The sequence below is a fragment of the Dryas octopetala genome, chromosome 7 (genome assembly GCF_963921425.1).
Source record: "Dryas octopetala chromosome 7, drDryOcto1.1, whole genome shotgun sequence".
Lineage (NCBI taxonomy): Eukaryota > Viridiplantae > Streptophyta > Magnoliopsida > Rosales > Rosaceae > Dryas > Dryas octopetala.
In genome coordinates this window covers 1824198-1838471 of record NC_141372.1, presented here as the reverse complement: position 1 = coordinate 1838471, position 14274 = coordinate 1824198, and the positions used below count along the sequence as shown (strand labels likewise).

General features: G+C 36.4%; 1 protein-coding gene and 1 long non-coding RNA gene across 2 annotated transcripts; both read right to left on the bottom strand.

Annotated features, from left to right (window-relative positions):
- Window positions 1-1221: 1221 nt before the first annotated feature.
- Window positions 1222-7413, bottom strand: LOC147278292 (uncharacterized). Its single transcript, XR_015123286.1, has 2 exons — window positions 7346-7413; window positions 1222-7261 (listed from the first exon to the last, which is right to left on the bottom strand). It is a non-coding gene; the product is annotated as an uncharacterized LOC147278292 (long non-coding RNA).
- Window positions 7414-8718: 1305 nt separating this feature from the next.
- LOC147278291 (putative E3 ubiquitin-protein ligase ARI1) lies at window positions 8719-13457 on the bottom strand. The gene is made up of 7 exons (XM_086250754.1): window positions 13057-13457; window positions 12514-12546; window positions 12160-12424; window positions 11177-11657; window positions 9595-10143; window positions 9357-9466; window positions 8719-9258 (listed from the first exon to the last, which is right to left on the bottom strand). Exons 1-7 carry the CDS (start codon window positions 13189-13191, stop codon window positions 9251-9253), a joined length of 1581 nt encoding a protein of 526 aa, XP_086106880.1. The 5' UTR covers window positions 13192-13457; the 3' UTR covers window positions 8719-9250.
- Between the last annotated feature and the right edge of the window lie 817 nt (window positions 13458-14274).

Here is a 14274-nt window from a genome sequence, read left to right as displayed (position 1 = left end):
GTAAATTTATTTGTTATTGGAATTGATAATTTAAGTTGCTGAAGGAAATACATTAAAAATAAAATAAAGTAAAAAATCAGATGAACCTCGTCCAAATTGAATCTGGATAAAAGACTTGTGAAGTATACAACTTGCTCGATTTAACGATTAGTATAAGCAGCTGCTTATTTCATCATTTTAGAAAAGGGATGCTCTAGAGATTGCTTTCTCTGTTTTTAGCCACGTTTTCCTTTTTATCTTTCTTTCTGAGTTCTGTGTAAATTAGGAACTTCCTGCATAATAAATAAATGATCTACTATCGTGGCCAAAAACAAGAGATCTAAACTCCATTTATTTTCCTTGCTAGGAAGATACCAATCAAGAGTCAAGACCACCTATTTTTCTTTATTTGTCATGTCGGTGATTTACGAGTACTAGTACTTGGAACCAAAAAACAAAAAGAAGATGCTCTAGAAAATTCCAAAAACAACACAGCCATCATGCTTGTGATTCTCTTTTGGCCCCATCACTTTTCTAGTGAAACTAACAAACCCAAAGCCAAGAGTAGCAGATAGGATTGCCAAGCAAAATACGATTCAAGCTTCAAAGATCTCTCAACAGTAGTGTCATTCTGAGCAGTAGTGGGACGCAAGGATTCGAACCTTGATCTCCTCGGGTATACAAGCCCGAGAGCTCTACCATTTTGAGCTACATCCCTTTAAACCTAATTAACTAATTCCTTTCATTTAATCCTATTTAACTTAATCCCTTTCATTTGTCCTAGTTAACTAATCATTTTTAAACCTAGTAAATTGATCCCTTCAACCTAATTAATCATTTAATCCTAATTACTTAATCCTTGTAACCAAATAAACTAAAACTTTAATTAATCAACTAATTAAAACCCCGTTGCACTAAAAAACACAAGACCCATCAACATTTTAAGTTGCACCAATTAAATCCTAGTTCACTAATTAAACACAACTGTTCTAGGCAAAACAGATCTGACAACAATAACTCTCTTTACACTACCATCAACCTGATTCCCTAGCATAAAATGAAACGCATCATGATAGCAGTCGATACACAGTTCTGAAGAATTAAAAGTCAACCATCTCAATATGCAAATTAGTCCTTTACAACCAAAAAAATTTATTTCTATTCTACTACCTAAATCAAAATTAGTTTCCAATACAACTCTAGCATACGTAACCATATCAGATGACACCAGAAGGCACAATACAAGTAAGAACCAAAATATTTATATAAAAAATGGGAGAACTCGAATCCAGGTAAAAGAAAGCAATCCTCAACACATTACAGAACCCCTTCTATTAAAACCCCTTGAGAGATTGAACATTAACAGAAAGAGAGAAGCCACAACAAACAGCTATCCACATACAGAGAGAGAGAACCACATTCAAATCCACCTACCCAACACAGTAGAAACCCTGCCTTCAGATCATCAAATAGAGGTTACCCCAAGACAAGAAAACAAGAAGCATTCAACCAAGAACAGCAACTCATCACACCTGATCACGGATGAATCCTCTGCTATTCCAGCTCCAAATATGAAACTTGACCACTCCTACTCAACAGAAAGGCAAACCAACACATTCACCAGATATACTAAAAAACAAAGATGTCATGATAGCCAAGTAGATGCCAAAGTCGGCCTCAAGTTCCTGCCCAACAGTGAGTTAAGACATTCATGTGGATAACACTCGAGACTCCAACATAGTAGGGAAGTTACAAAACTGAATTGAGAAGGAAAAGGTAAGCAGATGCATGATACACCTAACAAGAAGTTGTACTATGAGAACCAGGCTCCAGAAAATCCAAAATCACAGCTCCCCCCTAACGGCTCTGAAAATCCAAATCGCAGTTCCTCCGGTTACTTCTAGAATTCAGAAATTAAGAGCAACAAAACAGAGCTATTGACAGAACAACGAGAAACCCCCTGGAAAAGTGATCGTAATGGACTACCAAACCGCAAGTACAACCAAGACATACTCGAGCCCCCTGAAAACCAACCACAAAGCAAGAAATACTCGATATTGTTTCACACGCCAGCAAGCCACCACCCAAAACACCAGTAAGTATAACCAAGAGCAAGTAAAACCCATCACACCTGATCATGTACAAATCTTCTTTTCTGAATTCCTGCTTCATGACCATAGACCAACTTCCCTAGAAGAACCAAAAGGCCAAGTAAAATATCCACATGCATGCAAAACACAGATTACTAAGAAAATATGAAAAAGATATGATCTGATAATCAAGTGGATATCAAAAGTTCATGTCCCCAAAATGAAGTCAAACTGCAGGCTACAGGAGCAAATTCAATGGATGCCGCCAACCGACTTAGGTTAAGTGTACCCCCAAAACCAAGCAAGGTAATGACTGCATTAAAAGTTGCACAAATAATAACACCAATGCTTGTTAACTTGAATAGTTAAAACCATGACGAATTTAATAAGTCACAAGATTGAAGCCAGAAAAAGGGATGAAATATAAAGAAACTCAGCTACGAAGAGAACCAGGCTTCTTCAAAGACAGACAGACCAGATATCATATCCACAAGTAATCTACTGCTGCGAAGTTGGGTTAATGAACAAAAATAAGTACAGATGCAACTTCATTCATCACAAATAGTCACCAGTAGAAATAATTACACCTACTACAAGATGCAAGGCAGGCTCAAAGAAGGCAAAGATGAACAAAACCAGACCACATGAAGGCTCGCTCAGCATTCTTGAAAATCCAGGTCTGTCAGCAGAAATTCAGAGGGACAAGGCTGCATCTGCCCAAGACATTGCTCAAAGAAAAAAGCCCGATAGCATAAACCAATTAGAGCACAAGTAGGATCCCAATAGAAGTAAAAAAATAACTTCATAAGCCAAGATGTATCAAACCACCTCTAAAGAGGACGCCTCTTAATGATTGAACTCATAAACCAGACCAGATAAAACCAGTGGACCCAAGTGCGACTTCGCAGACAAGAATCAAGGGTGCTACTGCACAAACATTGCTCAGAGAAGAAAAGGCAGAGAACCAAAATAGAGTGCAAGTAAGCTCCCAAAGGAAATACAAAACTAAATCAGAAGACGAGATGAATCAAACCAGATCTCACCACGGATTGACCCTTGGACTGGCCCACAAAAGAAGCCTAAAATACACCACAGCACCCATTTAGGACAAAAAACAAGGATCAAAAAAAGAAAAATAAAACTGAAATATTCCCACGAAACAGGGAACAGTTCCAGGACTGGGTTGCTAAGCTCAAAAATTTAGACTAACGTGCAAATAGTGACCAACTGAAATAAAAAATAAAAACCATATCATAAGCATAAAATTAACCAAACCACACAAGACCATGTTTCAAGTGATACTAGAGAAATTGATTTCACCAACATGAACCAAAGTGAGACTTGGAGTGAGGAGAATCTGCACAAGATGTTGATTAAGACACAATCAAGAGATGATAGAAAAAATGGCCAGACAATTAAGAGTAAATACAAGTGGCAACAAATGAATAATAAAAGGACAGTAAATAAAAACCAGACGTCCTGCCACCATCTGTTTCCACTGTCACTTCCATCAACATGGCATCGCATTAGACTTCAAGCTAGGATGCTTCTGCATAAGACATTAATTAGGAAAAGTACCAAGGATTTTACACCATATTTTACGGAAATAAGAAACCAGGCAGGGTGAAGTGAATAAACAAAACCCGACGCCTTGACCACATAAGCCCAAGTGCAACTCGGCTATCCACAAGAAACATTATATCTGCAACAGTTGTATTATAAGAAATTAAGTACATCAATCAAATAATACCACCACACCTTATATATTATAAGAAATTTAGGCAAAAACCAAGAAGTATCAAACCCCTCTTACAGATGCACATACTCCAACAACACCCCAAAAGAGAAGCCTGAAAATACACAAAACCCAATATCTATTTAGGACAAGAATCGCCAAAATGGTGAGACTTAAAATGCGGAAATAAGAAACCAGGCAGGGGAAGTGAATAAACAAAACCCGACACCTTCACAACATGAACCCAGGTGAGACTCAACTTGCTACAAGAACTATGATATCTGCACAAGTCATCAATGAAATAATACCACCAGATCTTATATATTCCAAGAAATAAGGAAAAAACCAAGAAACATCAAACCCCTCTTAAGATGCACATACTCCGACAACAACACCCATAAGAGAAACCTGAAAATACACAAACCCCAAAATCCATTTAGGACAGAATTGCCAGAAAGGTGAAACTTAACACTTCAAACCCAAATTGCAAACTTATCGATCTCCATAAGGAAAAAACCAAGAAACATCAAACCCCTCTTAAAGATGAACATACTCCGACAACAACACCCAAAGAGACACCTGAAAATACACAAAACCCAATATCCATTTAGGACAGAATTGCCAAAAAGGTGAGACTTAACATGCTCTTCCAAGAAAAACCAAACTTCAAACCCAATTTGCAAACTTATCGGTCTCCATAAGCACTTCAACCACAGAATCACTACGAACAAGGCAAGAGGGAACCCCCAACAGAATATCCAGCAAGACAGCAGCAACTACTCAATATCTGAGTATAAAACATCTGCTAGACAGGGCCAAAATACTGTATTACCCATAACAACGTTGAAACAGTGTCGGATCGAAGTTCAACTTGCTAAAAATAATTAAAAAAATCACAATAGATACTCGCAAAAAACTCATGAAACTGGCATTAACAAGAAACCCCTTCGGCGGTAATCGATTAGTTTAAGACCCACAACATGGCGATCTGTATCACAAAAACATAAGGGCACTGGATTCATCTGTTTAAAAAATACAAAACAAAAACGTCTCTTGAAACAAAGGAACAAAATATTTAGAAAAAGAACAAAGATGATGAAGACAGTCGTCAAGACCAAAGACAATGCACAAATAAAGTAGTAATTGTTAAATCGTTCAGTTCGATTAACCTTCAGCAGCCATCACTGACAAACCAGCCAAAGCCTAAAATCACCAATAAAAAACATGATTCATGAAAATCTGAAGACCAGTAGAAACTTCCTTTACAAAAACAAAAATACTGCTCCTCATGGCAAATTTTTCCCCATCAGACCCAAATTCCTGCATGAGTTTAGGGGACCAATCAGTCTTGATAAGCACACAATTCAACCAAAGAAAGACGGAATCACCAAAAAAAATATCCAACCAGAAAGCAGGAAATACTCAACATTCCCCTTTCTTTACTACCTCTACACACCAACAAGTCACCACCAAATCAGCATTTTCCCCTTTGCAAAAAAAGAAGCACCGACATACACAACAGTTAATAGTTACCCAACACTGGCTAATCAACAACCAAGAGCAACCAAGACCCATCAAACCTGATCATGTTTGAAATCAACTGGTAACCAAATCTTCCTTTCTGGATTCATGATTCAATATGACGTTTTCCCTAGAAAACCAAAAGACCAAGCAACACACCCATGTGTATGAAAGGTACAGAAATACTAACACAACATAAAAATGTTAATCAAGTACATGTCGCCGACTTCCTGTCCCCAAAAAGATGTACAACTGCAGCCCACCAACCAGGGTTGGGCTATGAATACACCAAAACAAAACAGGGTTGTCACTGCATTAGAAATTGCACACATAATAGCGCCAATAATCACGTAAAAGACAACACAGAGATAAATTGATGGATAAATAGAAACTCAGCTAATCAAACCATGCTTCCTCCAAAATCGCCACGCCCCAGGAATTACTTTCTACGCCAATTTAGAGCTAAGAGCAAGTAGCAACCAAGAGAAAAAGTAAAATACCAGATAATCATGTTCTTAAGTAAGCTCCCAACGGAAATAAAAACTAAATCAGAAGACAGGCGGGATCAAACCATATCTCATGACGACTTCACCCTTGGTTGACCCACAAAAGAAGCCTAAAATCACATCATACCATCCATTCAGGAAAAATAATAACAATGACCGAAAAAGAAAAAAGAACAGTACCAAATACAAACAATGACAAACTGAAATAAAAATGAATTCAAAAAATTATATTGTAACACCAAACCAACAAGATCCAGATTGGATGCCATGACTCCAAGTGTTTCACCATAAGCAAAGATGCATCAATCAACTCAAGACCTAAAAACCAGACGTTAAGTGAGATTTGGAGCAAGGACAACCTGTGCAAGAGTTTGATGTAAGACACAATTAGGACATAATAAAAGAATGGCCCAACAATTAGCATAAATACAAGTATCAAGCAAAGAAATGAAAAACCAGACGTAATGACATTGTTGTCGTGCCACATTTGTTGGCCTCAAGAAAGCAGGAGCTATGATGCTTCTGCAAAAGACACTGATCATGAATAGCACAAGTTGTACCATATCTAACCGAAATTTAAAAAAACTACGCAGGGTGAGATGAATAATCAAAACCCGACGCCTTGACCACGGATTGAAAGATCAGTTCCATGAACACGGAAGGATGCGTCTGCATTAGACATAGGTGTCTGCATAAGACATCTCTCATATAATAATAACGCTAGATCATATATATACCAAGATGATAAGAACATAAGAAAGCAAGAAACATGTAACCCCTCTTATAGATGTGCATACTCCTCACACAACAAACCCTGTGAGATCCTGAAAATCCACAGAACCCAGTATCCATTAAATGGATATGAAACTCTAAAAAGGGAAGACTTAACGATTTGTCCACAAAAAAAAAAAAAAAAACAAACTTTAAACCCAAATTGCAAACTTATCAGTCTCCATAAGCTTCCCACAGAAGCACTTTGACTTTGACAAGGGTAAGAGGGAACCTCCAAGAGAATACCCAGCAACTCAGCAAGAATGCACCAACTACTCAATATCTGCTGCCTATGCACATCTGCAAGACAAATTGAGGACCAAAATACTGTAGTATTACCATAACAACCTTCAAACAGAGTGGGATCCGATCCAGGTTTAAACAGCTAGGAAAAACAAATCGCAATAGATAATCCCACAAAAACGTAACACCAAACCCCTTTAGCGGTAATCGTCTAGCTTAAAGACCGTAACGCCTTCTCCATAGTACAGTAAGCGCATCTGTCATCAAAAGATGCAAAAGCGGAATTGTCTTCTTAAAACAGAAGAGGAATCAAAAAGAGAGAAAAGCAATGAACGATTGCCAAAACCAATAAATACGATCGCGAATAAAGCAGAAATTGTTGCTCGCTATGCCATCATCAACAAACCAGCCAAACCCTAAAAACACCAATAATAAACATTCATGGAACCATAAGCATCCATGGAAAACAATCTGAAAACCACCACAAATAAATAAAAAACCTGATCGCCAAACTCAACCGATAAATCAAAAAAACCTGATCGCCAAACTCAACCAACCTACAATTCTAGCGTGGGACGAACGATCTGAAAGATCTGGGGGATATTTATAGTGAGAAGGGAACAATATCAGCGGCTAGGATTAAGCGGTGATGGGAAGAATGAACGGTGGATCTGTAAAGTTAACAGATAACGATGAGCTGTCGACGCGGTTTCTCAAAAGGCGGTTTGTTATGACTTCAAATCAACGCTACCTTATTTTGTTATTTCTTTTTTATTATATATATTCTGGTTGGGACACGTTGTCCATGTTGGACCAGGATTCATGAAGAATGTGGACGTTACGCATTCTAGCTTTTTCTAGGTCGGTTGGTTTGGAAATAAAAAAGGAAAGAACACGTGGTAGTTAACTGGTCGTGGAGGAAAAGAAAGTCCAGAAGGAATTACTGGGCTGGTGTTATCATTTATACCCGTTGGGCCACTAAACAACGGACGGGCTGGTCAACATGTCAACAACCGAGAATTGATCCAAGCTCTCTGAAACTATCAATATCTTTTTGGTTTTAATTTTTATATTAATAATACTACATTTACCACATTTTTATTTAAATATTATATAAAATTACAAATATTTTATCTTATTTAAATATTGCACACAGCTTAACTTTATTCCTCTAAAAAAATTAACGGATTTGAACTTAAAACCTCTCCAAATATTGTATAGAGAGAAATACCGCTTAACCAATAAATAGTTAAGAAAATAAAATAATTGGTAAGCAACAATTATTGAATGAACTAACAAATTGTAAGAAAGAAAATTGAAAAACTTACAAATCACCATAATTCCAATTGTCATTTTGTCATTTGCATGCATGCATGTCTACAAGGCCTAGTAAAGTGATTTAAAACTTAGAATAGGATCTAAGTGCATGAAACTGTATTTCACTCCGAAATTTGATTCACCCTCTTTTTAACATACCGAGTTTGCAAAATGATGATCCAGTTGTGAAGCTTGGATAATCTTTACAGCTGATTTGTTATTTTTAATTGGTAGTCTTCTTAAATTAATATTTTCCTTCAAATTTTGACCAAATTTGCATTTGTTTTCCTCAAATTTTAGTCTTCACTCTCCACAGCACATCATCTAGATGAACTTCGACACCTTTAATTGAAAAGTAATGCTTAGATCCTTATGTTTGAGGACCAACTTTGTCTTCTTAACCAATCAAATAAGTCCGTGATAAAATTTACCATCTCAACTCTTTTTTCTCTCTCATGGTAGAGAGAAAAGGACAAAGATTTGATTGATCAAAAAGACAAAATTAGTCCTCAAACATGACTCAAGCATTGTCCTTAATGGAATATTGGATTTTTAACTGTGTCTGCTTACATAGTTCCATCATTCATGGATCAACTTCAGAAAGAGAGGCACAAAAAAAAAAAGACCTCCAGTTATTTCATTTCTGAAAATAATACAATTTATAGCACCAGCTTGTCGACCCTTCAGTAAGCTATGTACAGTAACTTTCATGGGAAACAACCGAGCAGAGATGTGAGGTTATAGAAGAAAAAGAATCCGAACAAAAGATAATTTCTAACTTGGGAATGTTCTAATTGTGTGAGGTAGAGGTTGTGATTCTCTTGGCAAAATTAGGTTGGTGACTAGAACCGAGCACCCTATTGTTAAGATGTATATGAGCACCATGGTGAAACCAACTCTTATTATTTATAAATCACATTTGCAGGCAGTCTCCAATAGTTCCTCCCCTAGCACCTTTCCAGGAAAAGCATCAACCTTCACCAGAACTCGAACTCTCTGGTGAAGGTTCACAAGGTTCTGTTACTCCGATATATGCATGTGTCCTTAGTTTTTGAAACACCTGTTGTTATTTATCTCCCAGTTCTTTTCTAGTCATCTGTAATTGAAAAAAAAATAAAGAAAAAAGAATGAGTAACAAGGAAGTATATATGTTACAAAAGACTGGAAGGCTTCTACTATAATGAATATCCATACCATTGTTGGTAAGTTCTGATGCTTTCTCCACGCCATTTGACTTGTACGGAGCAATATATTGAGGTGTTCCCTGGATGGGACCCAATAAATCATTCTCAATGCATTCATACCTGCAAATAATCCATGTGTGACTTATACAAGCACTACTACAGTTGGGGGCAAGGCACAATATAAGAATCATTTTCACAATGATTTTGACAACCCAATAGGAGAATTCTAGTCTTAGAGGCAAACTTACAATTTTGAGCAGAGCTTATCAATAAGCGTAGAAAGATTCAAAATCCTCATTCTTAAGTCCTGAAGTTTTTCATCTGAATAATTATCAAAGGGCTCCTCCGTCAACATAGAAAGCTTCTCCATATTTCCCTCAAGTTGCTGCTGCTGGTCCTCAAATAAGTTCAGTTTTATTGTCCTTTGTTCTGCTGTCATTTCATTTTTAAATAGGTTCTCACCAAACATGTAATATGCAAATGGGTAGGAATATAAAATAATCCGCCTTGATCTGAAGAGTCTGCAGAAACCATTGGTTGCCCAGCTTAAATCTTTAGATGTTGATTCTCTCTCTTCCAAACGTGATATCTTTCCTTGTATGCTTTCCTTCAGCGCAGATTCAAGCTTAAGAGAATCTTTATGAGCTTGATAACGGTTGAAGTAGTGAGTGTAACGAACTAGGTCCCTCTTGGCTTGCTCAAGTTTTAACTCCTCGTCTTCTTTGAATCGTCCACAACTGTGACCCATGATGGATTCCCATGTATGAGCCGAACCAGTTGCGCCACCACAGAGCCAACTGCAAAAACATTTAAAGAAACCAACTCCAGATAATGTTAATAACACTGCCCAAATAAAATGGAGCAAAAATAAAAAAGGCAATGCAAACATTGTTCAGTACATATCATACTGAAGTTTGCAAGATAAATTTGGGAAAAGATTGTATAGTCTACAATATAAATAAATCATGAGGACATATAAACTGAGCCCAAAGCAAAAGTATTAAACCTTTATAGAATGAGCTACTCACCCAAAAGTATTGAAAAATCACCCAAAAATAAAAATAATAATATAAAAAATAGGAAAAGAGAAATGATCTTGAAGGATGATACAAAAAATAAGGACGGTCCTATGGAGATTAATCTCCACCAGCCGATCAATCACCTTAAATCAACTGTTCTAGTCACATCACAGCAATATTGTCAAATCTCTACTCCACCAAAACCACTGTCTATATTATATTCCCCACAAGAACCTAAACAAATGGCATTATGATTTATCGAAAAGAACAGTAAATGAAATATGGGAGCTCAGTTTTGAATCAAGGAACATATTAGACCACATTCTGTCTTACAATACGTCTTAGCATGATCAACTTCTACTGCCCCCAAATTATTTCATGGCCCTGAGTAGGAGGGGGAAAATTAAACTACACATGGTGGAAGTTTATAGATGATGACATATACTTTACTGAATGCTTTAGAACCAATAATTTTATGTCCAAAACTCTACAAGAAGTTTCCAGATAGAAATTGTGAACGGTGCATGCATTGTTTTTCAGTGTCAACCAACATGTGCAAACAGCTAACCAATCTAAATTGTATGACAAAAATTACCAGTCTACCAAAAATCACATTTCAACAAAGAAATTACAGAAGGCAGCAAAAATTCAAATTGCAAATCCTATGACAAGGATCTTGCCCCAGATATAGTTTTGAACAGAAACCACATGAAAGTTAAGACCATCCCTAACCCAACCCTAAAATTCAAGGGGAAAAAAAAAGCCACAAGAGTAAAGGAAATGCACAAAACATGAAGATATAAACACTTACCAAAATGGTTGTCCACAAATACATGTAACCAGATTGCATCCTCCATTCTTTTCAACCAGCTTGTTACATTTTGGGCAAGGCTTCGTGTTGACTGTAATATAATTAACAGTCTCTGATTCATCTTGGCACTTCTTACACCATAGTTCCCACATTTTGCATGAACAAGGAGAGTGTGCTATAGATAAGCATCTAAAACAGAATTGCAGCCTACATGCACATTCAACCTCGCATAATTCATCTTCCTCAATGCGTATAGCATTTCCACAATGGGGAACACTCGGGCACCATTTCACCTTTCTATTATCCTCAATATATGATTCTAAAAGAAAACGCTCAAATTTCTCTGCCAGATTAGGATCCCTTGCACTGACTAGATTTCTGATTATTTCTTCATCACAAATAGCATTGCACTTGTGTGCCATACATTTAATGCGCCTACTCTGACCGTCATTTATTTTCACAATAAAATGCTCCGTCCAACCTGAGCACAATGGTAAACAAAACTGATTACCATTAAAAAAAAATAAAAAATAAAAATCATACAAATGCATACACTCATTGCATGAAAAAGCATAACAATCCACCAACATGGATGTTAGTATTCCAGGCAATTAGTGGGGTTTTCCACTGTGTTAAAAACCTGATTCACTCCACAGAACTTCACAAGTCAACATGCCATAACCTCCTCAACAGATACAGAGATACCCCATAGTGCCCCCAAATTCTACAAATAACTCCATACAGATTATTAAAGATAAAAAAACGCAATGTGTTTTGACTTTTGTGAAATCCAACCATGAACAAATTGGCTCCACATTACAATATTCAAAAAAGGCGGAAAAACTGTTTTCCCTATGAACTGCATTCAAGAGAGGCTTTGCTAAGCTAATTTTCAAGTGGTTGTTGTAAAACAAAAAGAAAAGAAAAAAAATCCGATGGATGCCATGATTCTGCAAAGAGAAAATAAAGAGCAGAGTACTTACAATCATTGCAAAAGTAGTGACCACAATCCATCAATGTCACCTCATTAGCAGCAACTTCATCCATGCAAATATTACACATAACTGGAGATGAAAGATTGTCATGCTCCACCATAGTCACACCTGCTTCAGCATATAATCTATCCATCCCCCTCTCTACATACACTGCAAGCACCTTGTCAACATCCCAACGATAATGGATGAGTAAGGTTCGGGCATGATATTCTTTCAATGAGAGCACATCCATTACCCTCTGCAAATCCTCCCTCTGCACATTTTATTGCCAACATCTAATATAAATCTAGTCGAGCAACCACAATTACATTCATAAAAAAAAATAAAAAATAAAACCAATACCTGTGCAATTAAGAGCGATTCTTTTGAAATTACCTGCAGAACAACATTGAAGGACTTAAATGAAGAAACAGAATGGGATGATGAAGCATAAAATATTGAAAGCAATAATTGGGACTAGAATTATACAAAATGTTACAGCATAAGGAATAGAAGTAGATTTAAGAGGGTACCTGAGGAAGCATATAAAAAAAAATCCTGATGCAGATAAACTCAATTGCACACCGAACAAGACAAAGTTATCAATTTTCTAATACAAAAGAATTCAAGAATGAGCAAGTTATGTAATACTCCAAAAAATTATATTTATCCATTCTGACGTAAGACTTTCAATCAATTCTTATTTACCAAAAAGGATTGCTTTCAGTTAAATTTCTCGCTCTCTCTATCACACTGAGTGAGCGAACTCCATAAAACCCAAGAATTGTTTGATAATTACTTGCAAAGAATACATCTTTAGTTGATAAACTCAAGTTTCGAAACTTGAACCTCGAGAATTCGAATCGTTCGATCACTGTACAAGGGAACGGAAGAGAGAATCTTTACCTTAGTGGTTGAAACCTCAGGCCTGGAAGCCTCATTATTCTCGGCGTATTCCAACTCAGCCTCGTCCAAATTGTCGCGATCGTCGTCGTCGTAATAGCCGTCATTGTCGCTACTAATATAATAGTCGTCGTCCATTGTATATGATTGTATACTCTATCAGAAATCAAACAGTGAGTGATTGGCTGATTGCAATCAATCAAACGTCGACTGGAGAAAGAGAGAAGAATTTTCCAGGGAAAAAAGAAAGCTTCTAGGGGAAGCAAATTTCCCCTAGAAAAAAAAAAAAAAAAAAAACAAAAGAGTCCTTTTTTCCCCTTCTTTCCTCTCTCTTTCTCTAGGAAGGTGATGATCAGAGTGAGAGAGAGAGAGAGAGAGAGAGAGAGAGAGAGAGACAGGAAAGGAGTTTGAAATTGGGGATTAGTACGGAGTTTATATTGAAGACGCTAATTAAAAACTCTCTTTCTTGGGCTTCCCTCTTCCCGCGGTGGAGAAAAAAATTCTTTGCTTAAAATAAAATTCTGGAGCTTGAGGGGAGAGGAGTCGCAGGTAATTTTGCCAAACCCTGTTAATTGTGGCTTATCTTGCCCACTCGCTCACTCCATTCACTATTTATCGCGAGCTTAATTTTAACATTCATTATTATTATTTGTTGATAAAAAATTAATTGTGATTAATGTTATGTGTGTCTAGTTTTTCTAGGATTACATTCTTTATTTCCTTGTCTCATAAGGATCGTATATTAGAAATAATAAAGTGGTTGAAATAATAGAAAATTAGGGTTAAATATCAAATCTTAATAATTTTTTGGTATAGCATGAAGACCATATAATATTTCAATTGAACTACCAAATTTAAATGTAGTTTTTTAGATTATGTCACAAATATGTTGGCCCCTTTGATTTGAGCCTTTTTCATTTGACATTTTTATTCTTTGGCCCATATATGATAAGTGTTAGTTAAAATTTATAAAGTTTTGACAAAATTGCCCTTGAGGCTTTTATATTATCTTGAAAAATTTGTTAATGTAGTATCAACTTCACATTTAGTTGTGACTGTACGACAGTCACAACTTCAAATTTAGTTGTGATTGAACGACAGTCACAGTTAAGTTGTAACTTAATTGAATTTTTTTTAGAGAGATTATACTACAATATAGTATAAATAGAGGTCAAAATAATACTTTTACTCAAAATAATGTATAATATAGTAGTGTGAGTT

Excerpts from the sequence above, each read along its gene's own strand:
- LOC147278291 (XM_086250754.1), bottom strand. The coding sequence starts at position 13,191 with ATGGACGACGACTATTATATTAGTAGCGACAATGACGGCTATTACGAC. Across the intron at positions 11,658-12,159 it reads TCACTACTTTTGCAATGATT|GTTGGACGGAGCATTTTATT; the intron begins GTAAGTACTCTG and ends CATTGTGCTCAG. Across the intron at positions 10,144-11,176 it reads ATTTGTGGACAACCATTTTG|TTGGCTCTGTGGTGGCGCAA; the intron begins GTAAGTGTTTAT and ends ATGTTTTTGCAG.